This window comes from Cladophialophora psammophila, assembly GCF_000585535.1.
Source record: "Cladophialophora psammophila CBS 110553 chromosome Unknown aczJe-supercont1.19, whole genome shotgun sequence".
NCBI classification, from domain to species: Eukaryota; Fungi; Ascomycota; class Eurotiomycetes; order Chaetothyriales; family Herpotrichiellaceae; genus Cladophialophora; species Cladophialophora psammophila.
In genome coordinates, this window is record NW_006912940.1 from 247,149 (window position 1) to 263,767 (window position 16,619).

Genomic DNA, 16,619 nt, shown 5'->3' on the forward strand with positions numbered 1-16,619 from the left:
CACGCACGCACGCACGCACGCACGCACGCACGCACGCACGCACAGAGTCCAACTGGCAAATTTCGACGGGTCGTAGGTAGAGGGTATGATCCAAACACAAAGAACGTGGTGGTGCTTGGGGAACCGAAGGCGATACGAGAAATCTACCAAAGTCCCTCCGCATTTCTCGCCTCACCCAATGGCCCGTCGATTAAAACTTGCCAAATGCGGTCTGGAAAGCCTAGTGGCCGCAAGCAACCTTGCTGAAATGGCCAAGATTGGCTTATACCAGGCTACTAGGGATGATGGGTGGGACCATGGGACTGGTGGAAGAGCATCGTTACCGGTCAATAATTTCAACCATCACACTTGGCTTTTTCAGAGTGAAATTAGCATTATCTTAAACTCTATGTATCTATCTCGTCTCAATAAAATGTCTTGGATATAAGCAAAGAGACTCGTAACTGGCGCCGTCTGGGCAAATGCCCTCTCAGAACAGATGCGACATACCCATCACCGGCTAGATCGTTGACATAATCTCTGCAACAAAGTTCGTTTTCCCTTCCCGCAACGGCGAATGCATTCATCCTAGAGACTGGCCAAAGTGAAAACGCCGAGAATCAACGCTCAAGGGGATCTGTCAGATTCGTGGAACTTGGTCATCATTCGTACTTGATGGGATGCAGCACCATCATGGGCAAACACATTCGCCCGCCTCCTGGCCCGCCTTCCGACTCCCAGGCAAGTTCGTCATTTCCATTTTCTCTACCAAGCCATCTTCTCCAGAGATAGCCGGCAAATCCTGCGTTTGAATAATATGTCGCGCCACGGAAGACGTGCTCGCCGGGCCCGAATACGCTGCCCCCTTCACCGTGGAAATGTCCGTGTCCGTGGTCCATGCCTGCTTTTTTGTGCTCCAAGCCGATAGGTGCGTTGTTAAAGACTTCGTCGGCATGGGTGCTGGGCCAATCCCGGTCAAAGTATACCGGAAGAGGGGCGGATATCGCTTTAAGACCATAATGAAGAGCAATGGAAGCGGGGAACATCTCTGGAAACATGGTATGTTTGTTCCGGTAAGTTTCCTCGTGCATGAGAAGGAGGAGCCGACGCGACATTCGAGAGGCTGTAATCAGGGCGGCGCGTGTAGGGGGTCGTCCGTCACGGGTGACGTTGTAACCGGTTATGTCGTCGTGGAAGGCCCAGCGAGTGTGTTCTGGACTAAAGAGAGGGTTTAATGAGATTAGATCCGTGATTTCGTCGTTGTCATCTGGGGTCTTTTGTTCGGGAATATCAAGCAGCCGCTCCTGCGGTATTTGTGGACCGGAAATTGGTGTTTCGTTGCGCGCCCTCACCTCGTCAACGACAGATTGAGCGTAGTTTGCAAAAGAATAATCGTGCAATGACGGAATATAGAACGTCGATGATCGCTCCCAAGCATAGTCTCTAGGTTGGTTTCCGGCCCAGGACTCGATTTGGTTCAACAGTTCGTGATAGTGCCCCGTGACTCTAATGTCCATTTCCCATTGCCAAAAATAATCATATTCCGGATATCGGGATGCAAAGTACTGTAGCGGGAAATGTAAAGATCGATATGCGTCGTAAATGTCGCCACCTGAGAAGTTCACGATGCTGTCGGGAAATGGTGGAGGGTAAATCAACTTCATTTGCGCGACAGACCAGAGCGTGCCCATTCCACGGAATTCTTCGGGCAAGCTGTCTCTCAGGATCTCGTTGTACAGCTCTTTTGAAGCCCAGATTGGAATGGTATCGTCCTGGACGTGAATCAGGAAATGAACCGTGTATCGACCTCCGGACGCAATCACGAGTTCGCTGATAATGGCGCGTAGCATAGCGATGTGATATTCCGTATAGTGGAAGGTGCTCCATGTGCGGAGCACAAAGGCGGTCCGAGATCGAATCCGACTGGAATTCTTCTCGAAGCATCCCCGCTGTGCATCGCGCCATTTCACACCCTTCCAGTCAATCGCAACCACCTGTTCTAATCCTTCGTAGTCACCTTCTGGCTTTTGGCCGAGTCCTCCTTCTTCTTCCGCAAGTCCTAAGCCGTAAGGTGCCAGTCGATTTAGGCGATCGTAACACACTTGATCATTGATGCCAAGCTCTCTTTGAGACCCAAACAGAGGCGCACTCATGCCCTGCGGTAACCCCCTGTATGCGGATATTGGAGGTGGCAGGGTTCTCCTCTCTTCATCCACATAGCATTCTTCGAGGTTCGTTGGCAAGGGCGACGGGAGCGCAATCAGTTCGGCGTCGTCGTCGTGCTTTCCAGGATCGAAGGGGTCAAAAGCATTTACCTGTTGCTCTGGGATATAGTCGGAGAATGGAACGATGTTTTTGCGCCCTCGATAAAAGCCATGAAGCCTGGGAAGCAGATTAACACTGCCGTTACAACCCGGCAGGCGCAGTGAACCGTTCTCTCACCTGGGAAACTTCTCCCACCAGAAGACCTCTCTCCCGTTTCGATCCACGGACTTTCCCATTGGAATTGGGCCATCCTCTTCCAACCCATCATCAACATCAGGTTCCGGAATTTCAATGAGACCTCCGGCCGACGTAGGGCGGAGAAACCACCAGAGCGAAACGGCAGTTAAGAGGGCGATTGCTGCTGCATAGCATATTGCTTTGCTGGGTTGGAGTCTCGAAATCTTCCACTGCCGTCGACGGCCCCGTCGTGGTCTTGGTGATTCGACGGGGTTCAGCAGACTGCTGCCAGAGGAATCGCTGCTCCAGTCGCGCTTGTGGATTGATATCACAGTTGCGTCGTTGAATTTGTTGGTTAGCGACTTGGGCAGCAGGTCAATCATTCCACAGGAGGCCCAACGTCTGACAGACGTGGGCGGCGGTCTCGCCTATCGCTGACTCCGATACGGGCGGCGGGGAGCAAAGCATAAGCTATTGGCCAGCTGCAGGCGAGGTTGAGATGCAGGCATTACCGAACAGTCGCAAACTCTACGCATACTCTGCACGACATCTAAAATCCCAGCACTGTACAATGCGACGTCGCAAACAGGTAGGGAGAAGAAGAAGAAGAAGAAGAAGAAGAAGGAAGATTTAACCAGAGTATTCTCGGTACTCCGTCCAAGATAAAAAGGCCTGCCAGTCCGTCGTCTGCGCTCTACTGCAACTTTTTGCTAGCGGAGGGCAGCTAGAGAGGCGGCCCCCATAGCAGCCTTTAAGCGACATGGACACGACCTTAAGAACCTTCTAATCGGGGGTTGGGCCGCCTAAATTACGGATCTACATGCTGGGACACCACTTGGACAGAGGCCCCCAGGCAAGCCCAGGCAAGCCCAGAGCTGGGAATGGACGGTGGCAATCCCGCTCGTTGGGCTCCAGTCTCACTAGCCTCTTGGCATTAGCAAGCCTGCGTGCCTTAACTGCGCCCTAATCACTGCCATCGCGTCCTTCTTCCACCACCTCATTTCCCTTGAGTGGCCGCCCGAGACACGATTGACTCAGGGTAACAAATCACGTCATATGTCTACAGGATCACTAAATATTCGCAGAATCCCTTACAACCAGCCAAGCAAACAAACGAAAGTACAGGGAGGAAGGATTTGAGGCTTCCTCTTCAATTTCACCCGCTTCTTGGATGAGAATTTGATTGACCCATCGGCAATTGCGACCACCAGGATGCCTACTGCTGTCGTTACAGGGGCAAACTCCGGGATCGCCCATGCGTTTGCCACAATACTGTGCGATGAGGTTAGCTCGGCCACTGCGCAAAAATCAATCGAGATAACGCTCCAGGTAGGGCTACACGGTTTACGCTGTCGACCGGAATCAAGGAGATGGACTCCAGACCCTGAAGGCTAAGACGGCTCTCGTTTCAGAAGTTGATGTGACTTCGCCCGAGTCGATTCAAAAGTTCAAGGACTCTCTCGGTGACACGACAGTTGACCTCTTGCTCAACATTGCAGGTGTGACAACCCCTCCTCGGACCATGAGCATGGTGAGAAGAGAGAAAGTAACCGATGGGTTTGAACAGGTGTTGCCGCCGCCAATGAAGACGACAGTCTTACAACGAGCAATCTGCAAGTCTTCCAAAGGACGTTTGCGGTCAACACTTTTGGGGTCTTCCTTCTTACACAGGCGCTGTTGCCCAACGTCCTGAAGGCCTCCAAGCCAAAAATCGGTATTGTTTCGAGCCGCGTGGGCTCAATGGGCGACAACAGTTCTGGCGGACATTATGCCTATCGCTCTTCCAAGGCCGCTGTCAACTCGATTGGCAAAAGCATGGCGATGGACCTGAAAGATAAGGGCGTTACAGTCATGCTGTTGCATCCTGGATATGTCAGGACAAATTTGTTGCCGACTGCGAAGATGCCCCCAGAGACAGTAGAACCAGATGAGGCGGCGAGAAAGCTGTGGGAGAATATTGTCAGCAAGAAGACAGTTGAAGACACGGGCAAGTTTTGGCACCGCGAGGGATACGAGCTGCCATGGTGATGACCCCTCTGGAAGACATCACATACTTGGGCTTTGGATGCCTCCGTTTTCTCGAAGCACTCAGCCGAGCATGGTGATCTCAATGGGCGTTACCGTGACAAACAAAAGAGTTGTTAATCGGACGATGCTGTCGTCCACAGGAGCAATGCCTGATCCATAGCCAACAAAAAAGACATACGATCCACATTACCCCCTAACCCTTCATATAGAAGCATACCGAGTCCTTCGTCTTACCATAGTTTGTATTCTTCACCCCTTTATTCATCGGCTCTACTAGATGGAGCAGTTGGAGACACAATTCAGGGAATGTACGGCGTTCCATGGCGTACATACCTACTCGGTACATAAGATGGATGATGTGATGCTATATTGCCTCGGTTAAACCGGTGTTTGCCCCGGATCCTGCACTATCAATTCTCCAATATCTTCGAGCTGTCTTAGAAATCAACTGTCACTGTCGCTTCACCTATCTCTCGTGTTCCAGTGGTTGTACAACTATATATTCGGCTCCCTGTAGATTTATTGTCGAATTCCGTTCCTAAGACTAGCCCTTGGCATCGAGGTGTTTTCGCTCTTTTTCCGCGACAGTACAGAGGCATCATCGACGTCACACACACACACACACGAAGAACCCGATACTGCTGACTGCTGCTGTTCAGCGTCCCCAGCCATGGGTTCGTCAAGTTCCCCTATGCTCGTCAACAAGGGCGTCCCAGGTATCCCATATTTCACCCCTGCCCATACTGCGGATCCGGGTGCGCCGTTCACTGCATCTCCCGATACCCCGACACTGTTCACTCCTCTAAAGATCCGTTCCAAGACACTGCGCAACCGCATAATAGTGGCACCGATGTGCCAATATTCCACGGCTTCTTCGGGTCCAGATATTGGCAAGCTCACCGACTATCACATCGCAACGCTAGGCCATTACGCCCTGAAGGGAGCGGCTTTAGTCTTCATTGAAGCAACGGGCGTGCAGCCAAATGGACGAATTAGCCCCAACTGCCCCGGGCTATGGAGTGACGCGCAGACTGAAGGCGTCAAACGCGTCTCGGACTTTGTCAGGTCGCAGGGTGCCCTGTCCGGGATCCAGCTAGCTCACGCCGGACGAAAGTCAAGCACCATGCCGCCGTGGCTGGCGTCATCTGTCAAGAGACCGTCTGTCCGCGCGGACAAGGATGCCGATGGATGGCCAGACGATGTGGTAGGACCGATGGGCGGGCCAGAGGAGAGCTGGGATGGCAAAGGATTATCGCAGGATGGCGGCTTTTGGCCTCCGAGGCAGTTGAGTGTGGAGGAGATCCAAGGCGTGGTCAAGGCATTTGCAGAGAGCGCGCGCAGAGCCGTGGAAGCCGGCATCGACGTTATTGAAATCCACGCTGCTCATGGCTATCTGATACATCAATTCCTCAGCCCCATCACAAATAGGCGCACCGACCAGTACGGCGGCAGCTTCGAGAATCGCACACGCATGCTGGTTGAGGTCATCAAAGCAGTCCGGGCGCACATACCACAAGATATGCCTCTGTTCTTGCGGGTCAGTTCCACGGAGTGGATGGAGGAGACGGACTTGGGGAAGCAGCTTGGAAGCTGGGATGTGGAAAACACGATGAAACTGGCTCGTCTACTTCCTGGGTTGGGGGTGGATCTTCTCGACGTCAGCAGTGGCGGGAATCACCCTCGGCAGCGCATCAACATGTTTTCGTCCAAGGACTATCAGACCAAGATCGCGCACCAGATCCGACAGGTGATGAAGGCAAACCACCTGAAGTTGCTGATTGGCGCCGTGGGTCTGATCACGGAAGCCGAGCAAGCAAGAGACATTGTTGACGACAAAGGATCGGACAAGAGTATCGGAGAGGAAGCCAACGCCGCAAAGGAGATGACAGATGCTAAAGGTGGCAAGGAGCCGATGGCAGATGTTATTCTTGTGGCGAGACAATTTATGAGAGAGCCGGAGTGGGTGTTGAAGGTGGGTTGGAAGTTGGGTGTTGACGTCGCCTGGCCCAGCCAATTCCTAAGAGTGAGGTTTCCGAAGCTGTAAGCCGATATGTCTGGCCTAGGGAGGGGATTGCTATAGATATAGATTGCTGGAACTGCGATAGAGTCTAGTTACAATATTTTGTGTTGGCGAGGCTCCCCTGTTGTGGCCGGTGGAGGCAGCGTGATCCTTTCCGAGCATTTAGTCTGACAGAAAGTTTTTGACCTCAAGGCTGTGCTTGCCAATGCAGATAGAAGAAGTAACAAGCCTCGCGAGATACGGAAACCCATTTTGCCAGACAGTAAGTTCAACCCCCCCTTTTTTTTACCACTTGATATCCATTCAGATCTCTCCAATGTCCGGAGAAGCTCCATTAATCCTTCAATAAACGTTGCACAACCATGAACTTAGGTGTCACAAGCATCTCTGTGTCGCCGTTGCCGTGCCATCTCGGCTTCGGACTTCCGCAACGTCTTTGCTGGCGTTACCTAGCCTCTGGCGACCCTCGCGACTGAGCTCCTGAAAACAGCTGCTCACCTGTTCATTGCACCGGATAACAACATATTGTATCAGTCACAAAACCAGCTAAATTCAAATTCTCAACCAGAGCTGACGTAGCTTTGCCGCGTAGCCTCACTAGCCTGAACAGAGGGGTCTGTTGCAGGCCGTTCTGAGGTTCATATGGATCGGTAATGGCTACGAGGCCCCCACGACTGTGAGCCTTCAATGCTTCTAGGGTGAGGTTTGAGACAGTCCTCATCTCGCCATCGTGTTTTACGCCTACACCTCTGTCGTTCATTACGTGGATATCCTAGTTGCAATGCTGTTCCCTTTCTCGTGCTGGCTACACGCTTGCATTTGCATTTTTGCGTTTGCTATTTCTCTGAGCAATGCGAAGAAGCTGGTGAGACACGATGCTAGCTTCACCCCCGACATTGTCCTGCGGGTCAGCGTCGACACTATCCAGCTCAACTGCCAGCCTCGTCTCTCAACGCTGGTCAACGGCACATACCCGGCACCTCCCATATATCTCGAGCCCGAGCGAACAACATGGATTCGGGTGTACAACGACGCACATGTGAATACGACAATGGTAGGTCGAACTCTTCCCAGAGGATCTCACACGAGACTTTGCTTGCTCACCGGTCACATAATATATATATATATATAGCATTGGCATGGTCTCTCACTGGCTGCGGTGCCCTTTGCTGACGGGGCCCCATTGGCCTCACAATGGCCGATTCCTCCTGGGCATTTCTATGATTACGAGCTCCATCCTAGCGCTAGCGAAGCTGGAACGTCCTTCTATCATTCGCATGTGGGCTTTCAAGCCATCACGGCATCGGGGGCATTGATTATAAAGGATGCTGTGCCTCCACCATATGGATACGACGATGAGATCATTCTGAAAATCGGCGACTTCTACCCTGAGGACGATCAAACCATCGAATTACAGTTGACAGAGGTTCCCTGGATATGGACGGGAGATCCGACGTCTCTGCTAATTAATGGACAAAGTGGAACAGCTCCTAACGCTTCTAATCCAGGTCCGTCGGACCCTTCATGTCAACCTTGGATCATGAATGTCGAGACCGACAAGACGTATCGAGTACGCCTTATTGGCAGCACTGCCTTGTCTCTGGTGCTATTTGGCTTGGAGCATCACGACAATCTGACCATCATCGAAACGGACAACTCCTACGTCTATCCTGTAGAAACGCCGTATATGCAGGTCGACACAGGTCAGAGATTCAGTTTCTTGTTGAAGACGAAATCGCAAAGTGAATTGGACCATTTGAATGGACGGACGAAATTCTGGATTCAGTTCGAGACTCGAGAAGGCCAGAGTGCGGTTTTTGCATGGGCTATTCTCAATTACGCCGTCACGAGCTTTCCGACGCGGCAAGGATTGGAGCAAAGCGGTCCCGGGGACCGTCGCGATTCGGCCTCAAACTCATCATGTGCGGGTTCCCTCCCTCCGGCACCAATCCTCGACCTACCCGCCAATGTAACAGATTGGCTCGAGTATGCTTTTCAGAATCCTCCGTTGGCAGGCTACGAAGCTCCCCCCAATGCAACGGAGGTGACTCGCCGCATCATCATCTCAACCTCACAATTCCTCAATAACTCCTCCGGCGACACAGTGATGATCTCAAACCACGAATACTGGACCGATACCGCTCCCTTAGGACCAACAACGAACACACCGTACCTCGTTGAGATTCTTCAAAATGGGAGTATCAATGGAGTCACTCCAGACTACGGCCGTGCCACCGCCAACGGGGGCTTTGATCCTCTCTCACAGATATATCCAGCCCAAATCGGCGAGGTCCTTGAAATTGTATGGCAGAATGCTGCTTCATACCCAGCGGGGATCTACGGTCCGCATCCGATGCATGCTCACGGTGGACCCTATTGGGACTTGGGTTCTGGCCCAGGGGAATACTCACCGGAAGCTCACGCAGCACTGCTGGAATCCTATTCAGCTGACAATGTCCCTTACCCCGGCTCGCGGCGTGACACGACCTTGTTATATAAGTACACTTTGCAGGCCCCTCAGCCTGGGGAAGTGAATGGCTGGCGAGTATGGCGCATACGCGTCACTGAGAGGAATGTTGGCGTGTGGATGATGCACTGTCATATCCTGCAGCATGTCATAATGGGCCAGCAGACGGTATGGGTGTTCGGGACGCCAGAGGAGATCAGAGCGAATTCGATGCCTGTACAAGGCAATTTGGAGGGATATTTTACCTATGGCGGGAATGTTATGGGCAAGGCTGGAGAGGAAGAGGCGGGGATTGATATTATGCAATTCTTCAGGGATGGATGAGTTCTTACATTGAACATGGAAGGGAATTGCTGTAATAGAAGGCTGAGATGACAGATTTCTCCCACTAGGCTTGTTGAAGAAGGTGTGAGGGTTTGTTTCCCGTTCGTCTGTACGGTGTTCATTTCTCTTCCCTTTTCCTATGTATGTGGCTAACGACGTTCTTTACCAAGGACACAAAAAGGACCTGCTGACCTCGATCCACATCTTCAAGTCCTCATTACAACTCCCACAGATCAGTGTTGAGGTGGAGGGCGCAGCGGATAAAGTGGTGATGTCTTTGAACACAACTGCCGAAGTCTAGGCGTCTGGGCAATGGAACATTCTTGCCCAGGGGAACAAAAGAAGCACCGTCCGCCGTCTTCGTATTCCTCAACCCTGGTCATGTTCCACCAAACTGCTGTTGCTCCTCGCCCAAACGCGCTTTCCCGCTCGGGGTTCGTGCTCCGAGCTCAAAGCGGACAGCCTCGCCGTTGCAAGATGCCCGTCACACTATCATCTACGGAGTTTGACAGCTTGTATGTGAGAATGAAACAGACAAAGCCATCCCGGCCGTAGGTGGTGCATCGCAGATGAATGGTCTATTGACCGTCCAAATGCGATCGACATCTGTCTGGTGCCTGTTGACAGCATGATCATCTCCCGCTAGACAGCAGTCCGCCACCGACTTTCGACCCCGGACAGCCAAGAAAACGATCGCGTTCAAGGTAGTTCTTCTGCCTTTTCAATTCGCTTTCAAAAGTGCAGCTTTCCCTCCCCTCCCCAGAATCCAAGACTGACTTGTTACTTGGCTTCCTGCCGCCACCTTGCAAAGACCTATCAACCTGCAGGGGATATTTCATCTGCCTTGGCCATGTGTTGTCCCTGGGCACTGTGGGAGCGACCAGAGCATCATGACTCCCGGTGATGACAGCCGGTATGTTCAGTGCGCAGGGCCTCCTCCCCACCGGATGGGACACACTGTATCACGTATGCCGGAGCAGCAACATGGGAGTCCTCTTTGATGATGATCCGCAATCTGTGTTCGAATGTGGGGCGTTGGTGAGGCCTGGAGTTACCTCGAACTCTTCGCTTTAATACACGTCTTCGAAGCCTCTCGTTGCCGGACCTGGACTTGATCTGTACGTGTTCATCACAGTCTCCGATAACTTAGATTGACACTCTACATCCGCGTTTCTCTCGGACCATGGCTGGAATGGCAGGAGGGACTCTGAAACCTTCGGATCTTGACCATCTTGAGCTGGATCCCACGAAGAGCGAGTCATCAACCGAGGAGATCGACTGGACAGAGCAGGAAGAGACAGCCATCAGGAGAAAGATTGACCGGCGAATTGTCCCTCTGGTCACCTTGTTGTACCTCTTTTGCTTTCTCGATCGCGCCAACATCGGCAATGCTCGCATTCAGGGAATGGCCAAGGACCTTGACCTTGTTGGTTATCGCTTCAACTGGGCGCTGAGTGTCTTCTACATTGTCTATCTCTTGGTGGAAGTTCCCAGCAATATCCTCCTGAAGCACATCGGCCCTCGATTCTATATTCCGGGACTGGTCTTTGGCTTCGGGTTGGTGTCCCTCTGTACCGCCTTTGTTAAAAACTTCGACCAGCTGTGTGTCGCGAGGGCGTTTCTGGGTATCTTCGAAGGCGGGACCATGCCCGGGATCTCATTCTTCCTGAGCACATTCTACAAGCGGCGGGAGTTGTATTTTCGAATTGGAATTTTCATCTCGGCTGCTTCGATCGCAGGGGCTTTTGGAGGTTTGTTTGCCACAGCTCTCTCGTACGTACCGCCATCTGCAGACAAATATTTCCCATTGCTGACGGATTTCAGCCGCATCCCTCGTTGGGGAACCGAGTCAACGCCTATCCACACGTGAGTGGCATTGACGGATGAGCACGGTCGCTAAAATGTCTGACACTTTGTTTGTAGCTGGAGAAATATCTTCTTTTTCGAGGGCTTGGTGCGTTCCAGGTGTGCAGCAGCAGCAAATTGTGCTAATGTCTTGTAGATCACTACCATCGTCGCTGCGGCTGCTCCGGCTTTAATGCCGTCTAATCCACAGACTTGTCGGTTCCTCACCGAACGAGAACGGCATATTGCGCATGAACGGTTGATCCGAGAGCATCGCGCTGTGAGCACCCTGTGATGTTTATTCAGAAACCAACACTGACGGAAACAGGATCCAATGGAGAAGGTTCAGTGGCATCACATCAGAGCCGCCATCTTCAACATCAACAACAATCTTTGTGCCGCTGGCTTCTTCCTCATCAACATCACCGTCCAAGGTCTGTCCATTTTTATGCCGACAATCCTGGCGGATCTGGGCTGGACCGCAACCAAGGCACAACTATATTCGGTGCCGCCTTATGTGGCTGCATGTCTCGTGGCGATTTTGATTGCATACATCAGCGACAAAACTCGCAGGCGTGGCATTTACCTCGCATTGGCCACCTTCCTCCCTATTGCCGGCTTCTCTATCCTTCGATGGAGCACCAATGCCTCCATCCGCTACATGGCCGTGTATTTTATCACTACAGGAGCATTCCCCGGTGGACCTGGGTTCCTATCGTGGGGAATCAACAGTGTGTCGAGTGCCCTCATGCTGGAGAGGTGGTTGCTAACACTTGGCAGATTCTGCTGGACCAGCCGTGCGGGCTGTTGCGACTGCGTGGATTGTCTCAGTTGGCACATTAGGAGGTGTCCTCGCCACGTGAGAAAGCCCGGACTCAGAGTATCTCCTGGATAGAAATAGACTGACGCTCTATAGATGGACCTACCTTGTCCGCGACGCACCTCGATACCCCATTGGCCACACCATCAATCTGTCAGCCCAGATCATCGTCCTCTGTGTTGCTAGCTTCGGCATTGCATACAACATGCGTGAGAATCGGGTGCGGGATCAAGGAAGGAGGGCCCATCGACTTGAGGGATTGAATGACGCTGAGAAGCGGGACCTGGGGCATAAGCACCCTGACTTTAGGTATATTCCGTGAGGTCCAATCTGGAGACTGTTGCAGAAGGGTTGCGAGCGCGTCGGAGGGATGAATGTGGGCATGGCGTCATGTATGGTAGCGAGCGAGAGGACATGAACCGTAGCAGAGCAAGTGCTTGTTACTCTTGTTACCTTGATAGGCATTCCTATGTGCTGTGTACTTGTGGAAGGCCAGCGAGGCAGATAGGGCGTTGAAGCCTTGCTGGAAACATCGAGAAGTGCGTAAAAGCGGCATCGGATACTCTTATCCGGAGCCACGTGACACAGAGCTCAACCCGATGGCCAATCAACAGCCTGGGCTTGCGAGTGCGTCATTAGAGCTGGTGGCGCCTCGGTCTATTACCGAAGTCCAAGTACAAGTACACGCATGGCGAAGCTCTCTTTGTGCCTGCGTCCTGCGTCCTGCTACTTGCATCGTCTTTCTCCCATCCCATTAACGACTCTCTTTCTCAGTTTTCCACCATCGCCTGTTTCTCATCGAGGAGCGCATTCATCATGTCCTTCGTGCTCAGGAGACCCTTTGCGGTCTCCCCCAACGCCTTCAGACAATTCAGCAAACCGTCAACGCTTGTCCGAGCGTTCCACTCCTCCAGTCCCAAATCATCCAACACCTTCTTCAACCCTCGGCCATTTGCCTCGACATCGAACGCACAGTCGCTGCTGAAATCAGCAGCTCTACGCAATGGTTTCAAGCGCGGCTATCAAACGCCCTCGTACCAACCTGCCAACCCAACCGCCAGCGGAAACCTGACACAGCGGCTTCTTTACGGCGCTGCGCTGGTCGGCGGCACCATTGTTGCCACCAATCTCATCTTTAACCGCGAAACACGCGAAGATGGCGGCATGCCTCCCTTTGAGCGCGAGTACTTGAACCAGACATTTATGCACACTGGCTTGGGCGTGGGGATTATCGCCCTTGCGGCCCGCACGCTACACCAGAGCGGCTGGAGTTATAGATTGATGGCCACGAATCCTTGGTTGGTGGTCGGGTTGGGTCTTGCTGCTAGCATTGGCACCATGTACGGCACGTTCTATACCCATCCAGATAAGTAAGTTCTCTAGCACCCCCCACTCGACCAGATAAAAGGACAAGTTTACTGACAAGGTGCCGCCACAGCTACATCCAAAAATATGCTCTCTGGAGCGCTTTCAATGTCACTCAAGCCGCCATCCTCACCCCGTTAATGTTCCTGTCTCCCGCTATCCTCGCTCGCGCCGGCCTCTACACCGTTGGCATGATGGGCTCGATCGCTTTCATCGGGGCCACGGCCAAACAAGAGAAGTACCTATACTTGGGAGGGCCGTTGCTTGCGGGTGTCGCCATCGTCGCCATCTCCGGGTTTGCGCCGTTGGTTCTCCCTGCCACGGCAATTCGCACGCTCGCGTGGACTGAGAATATTTGGCTCTATGGTGGGCTTGCCGTCTTTGGTGGATTTACGCTCTACGATGTGCAGAAGATTTTACACCATGCTAGGATGAGTGAACGGGGATTGGTGAGGAAGGACGTGGTTAATGAGAGCATCTCGCTCGAATTGGATTTTTTGAACATCTTCATTCGGATGGTGCAGATTTTGAGTATGAGGCAGAGTAACAGGAGATGATTGGTGGAAGGGTGAGAAAGGGCAAGTGGCATTGCATGGACTGGCGGGGAATATGTGACTGAAGCCAAGCGCAAAAGAGGTATGCAAGGGATTCAGCGTCATTCAGCATCGATGGGCAAGGGGAAGGAGTTGTTGGATTGCAGCAAAGCGCAACCCTTTGGGTGGTAGAACACAGCTAACTAATTCCTATCACTCAGGTGCTAATTGAGAAGAGGAAGGGGAAAAGAAGTGAGAATGAAGATGAATTTTCTCCTCTCCAACTCGTTTGCTTAGCATCGAATCCACTTCCCTTTATTTACCATGTCCGCGACTTTTCTAAACCTTTTCAGATTTTCTAAGATTTTCTAGAACTTTTGGGGATTTGGGGGGATTTTCTGGGAGCTGTCGGCGGCGCTCTCGATTGACAGCGTGACCAACCATGACTAGCTTCAGAAGATAGCTCCTTATGCACACTAGATGGCGGGCTGGACGGTGGATGGCTTCTCGTCGAGCAACACCTGCGGCGGCGGTGGTGGTGACCGTTTTCTTTTCTCACCCCCCGGGGGGGGGGGGGGGGGGGCCAGCAACCAGCACCATCGCAAGTATCAGTTACCCCCTTGACCCTACCGTTTTTCTCCTCCCCGCGTCCCCCGTCATTGACGAGGCAGACGGGAGCCGTGCTCAATATCCTCGTCCGTGGTCATTGGGTTGTCTGTGTTGATCACAAAAGGCCCGCCGACTTCCCCATTGATCAATCTGATTGTCTTTACGGGCTCGACGGTAGTTTGACAGGCTTCAGCTTGCTCAAAGCTCCATTCCATGCACGCTTTGCAGCCTTGGCGTCTTCTGCTCAATGGAGTCTCTCTTCCTGTAGGCCGGCGCCTCACATCCGACCGACGCAAATAATGGTCAAAGAACAAGGCCGTGAGCCCACAATGACAGGCTGTGGAGCGGCACTCCTCGCTTGGAACCTTGAGTTTGGTGATCCTTGCAGGCTCGCATGCTCCTCGCACGCGTGCAGCCTGCCCTTGGCACCGGGACACGTGAGACGGAGATGGATTTAATGGATTTACCTACTTGTACAAGTATCTCGCTCCTAATTCAGAACTGTCGCTCCTCAAGTCTCACGATTGATTGACCTACAGACAATTCAAATTTCCTCTCGTACATGAACTGCGCTGATCCTCGACTCAGCCCCAACCTCCCCTCAAGAGTCAAGTCAAAAGCTTTCTCAGCCTTACGGTGAACGGAGTATATTGCAGTATACACAAAATGCCTCCCTGGTCCCCACACATCTCTCCCGAGATTCTAAGTAATGTCCTCTTTGGTATTGTCATGGTCTTCATCGGCTTGTACGCTCTGTGGCAAACTCACCGAGCAAACCGTCAGCGCCCAAGTAGCTGCCTCTGATGTTTCACCTCTCCACCGGGCACAGTTTGCTGACATGGTGCACAGAAGCTGTCGTGGAGCTTCGCAGACAGCAGACCGACGCCTCAGATCGGGTTTGAACATGCTTCCCTCTCCGCCACTTCATCCCCACAAATGTCGGTACGCCGGTGCCATGGGTCAAGGCAATCCTTCATCATACCTGAAGAGGGACGGTTGTGACGGAAAGGATGGGCAAGCATGATGACTGCATCTCAGGCAGACTTCCATCCTTTGAGAAATGACAACATGTTCGCACCAATGTGCTCAATAACATATCCGCCCTCAAGAAGAACGAGAGCGGGCACCTCCTTGAGCGCCTGTCTTGTCGTCCTCGCAATAGTCTCATAGTCTTCTGTGTGAACCTGGAAATGACCCAGCGGGTCCGCATGAAAAGTGTCAAATCCCAGACTCACGATAAGGAACTCGGTCTTGAATTCCACTAGTTTCTTCAGGCCGTAGTCGAGTTTCTCTAGATATTCTTCGATAGGACTGCCAACTTTGAGAGGGAGGTTGATATTCATACCCTTTCCCTCGCCACTGCCTGTTTCGTCTTCCACGCCAGTGTAATATGGAAATTCGTCTTCGCCATGAATGCTTACGTACAAGACCTTGGCGTCAGCGTAGAAAATCTCCTGGGTGCCGTTGCCGTGGTGAAAGTCGATGTCCAGGATCCCAATTTGCGCATCAGATTGATGTGAGCGCCATGTACTCACCGCTAGAGCTGCATTGTTGATGTAGCAGTAGCCGCCTGCTCGTTGGCCGTCGCAGTGGTGCCCTGGAGGACGACAGAGAGCTACGACTGTGTCAATATCGTTGGGCCGGTCATCGAAGCCGCAAAGCATGTCCGTCCCTTCGCATGCAAGGTTTGCGGAAGCAATCATGGCTCGATAACTCTCCGACATGATGCCACTGCTCATATCGAAGGCATAATAGCCTGCTCGTGCAAAGAGATCCCTGGGCGGGCGGAGTGGCTTTCCCGTCGAAGTCGGGAACACGAAACACTCTGGCAGAACATGGCCGTCTTGCTCAATCAGGCCCGCTGACAGCCACTCCTCGTATACATTTCGTAGATGTCGCAAATATTCGTGGCCGTGGGTTTCTGAGGTGAGTTCCAGAAGTCGCGACTTTGGGCCTTCCCACAGAGAGCTGAGTGGCCTTGTCCCAGCTCTATATTCAGAGTTGTGCAGAGCTTTGAGGATTGCTTCGAGACGTTCCGGTGATTCTAGTGCAGGAATGAGGTTTGAGCCCAACAGCTCAACGGTCTTGTGCAGGAGCGTGTCAGGGTCCCACAGGATCACCAACATCTTGAGCGATGTATGTTATGTGTTTTCTGACGCAAAGCATGGCAGATAGCGATGAGGTTCC

General features: G+C 52.5%; 7 protein-coding genes across 7 annotated transcripts; 5 read left to right on the top strand and 2 right to left on the bottom strand.

Annotated features, from left to right (window-relative positions):
- Positions 1 to 641: 641 nt before the first annotated feature.
- A1O5_10229 (uncharacterized protein) lies at positions 642 to 2,804 on the bottom strand (the record flags this gene model as incomplete). The annotated part of the gene is made up of 2 exons (XM_007750806.1): positions 642 to 2,361; positions 2,422 to 2,804. 2 exons carry the CDS (start codon positions 2,802 to 2,804, stop codon positions 642 to 644), a joined length of 2,103 nt encoding a protein of 700 aa, XP_007748996.1.
- An 829-nt stretch (positions 2,805 to 3,633) lies between these two features.
- On the top strand, positions 3,634 to 4,449 carry A1O5_10230 (uncharacterized protein; the record flags this gene model as incomplete). Its single annotated transcript, XM_007750807.1, has 3 exons — positions 3,634 to 3,705; positions 3,755 to 3,920; positions 3,989 to 4,449. The coding sequence occupies 3 exons, from the start codon at positions 3,634 to 3,636 to the stop codon at positions 4,447 to 4,449; spliced, it is 699 nt and encodes a 232-aa protein (XP_007748997.1).
- Positions 4,450 to 5,119: 670 nt separating this feature from the next.
- On the top strand, positions 5,120 to 6,493 carry A1O5_10231 (oxidoreductase; the record flags this gene model as incomplete). The annotated part of the gene is made up of 1 exon (XM_007750808.1): positions 5,120 to 6,493. The coding sequence occupies one exon, from the start codon at positions 5,120 to 5,122 to the stop codon at positions 6,491 to 6,493; it is 1,374 nt and encodes a 457-aa protein (XP_007748998.1).
- Positions 6,494 to 7,250: 757 nt separating this feature from the next.
- Positions 7,251 to 9,260, top strand: A1O5_10232 (uncharacterized protein; the record flags this gene model as incomplete). The annotated part of the gene is made up of 2 exons (XM_007750809.1): positions 7,251 to 7,523; positions 7,602 to 9,260. 2 exons carry the CDS (start codon positions 7,251 to 7,253, stop codon positions 9,258 to 9,260), a joined length of 1,932 nt encoding a protein of 643 aa, XP_007748999.1.
- A 1,183-nt stretch (positions 9,261 to 10,443) lies between these two features.
- A1O5_10233 (uncharacterized protein) lies at positions 10,444 to 12,247 on the top strand (the record flags this gene model as incomplete). The annotated part of the gene is made up of 6 exons (XM_007750810.1): positions 10,444 to 11,033; positions 11,184 to 11,214; positions 11,263 to 11,385; positions 11,434 to 11,836; positions 11,886 to 11,964; positions 12,022 to 12,247. The coding sequence occupies 6 exons, from the start codon at positions 10,444 to 10,446 to the stop codon at positions 12,245 to 12,247; spliced, it is 1,452 nt and encodes a 483-aa protein (XP_007749000.1).
- A 494-nt stretch (positions 12,248 to 12,741) lies between these two features.
- On the top strand, positions 12,742 to 13,847 carry A1O5_10234 (uncharacterized protein; the record flags this gene model as incomplete). The annotated part of the gene is made up of 2 exons (XM_007750811.1): positions 12,742 to 13,295; positions 13,364 to 13,847. 2 exons carry the CDS (start codon positions 12,742 to 12,744, stop codon positions 13,845 to 13,847), a joined length of 1,038 nt encoding a protein of 345 aa, XP_007749001.1.
- A 1,619-nt stretch (positions 13,848 to 15,466) lies between these two features.
- On the bottom strand, positions 15,467 to 16,558 carry A1O5_10235 (uncharacterized protein; the record flags this gene model as incomplete). Its single annotated transcript, XM_007750812.1, has 1 exon — positions 15,467 to 16,558. The coding sequence occupies one exon, from the start codon at positions 16,556 to 16,558 to the stop codon at positions 15,467 to 15,469; it is 1,092 nt and encodes a 363-aa protein (XP_007749002.1).
- Between the last annotated feature and the right edge of the window lie 61 nt (positions 16,559 to 16,619).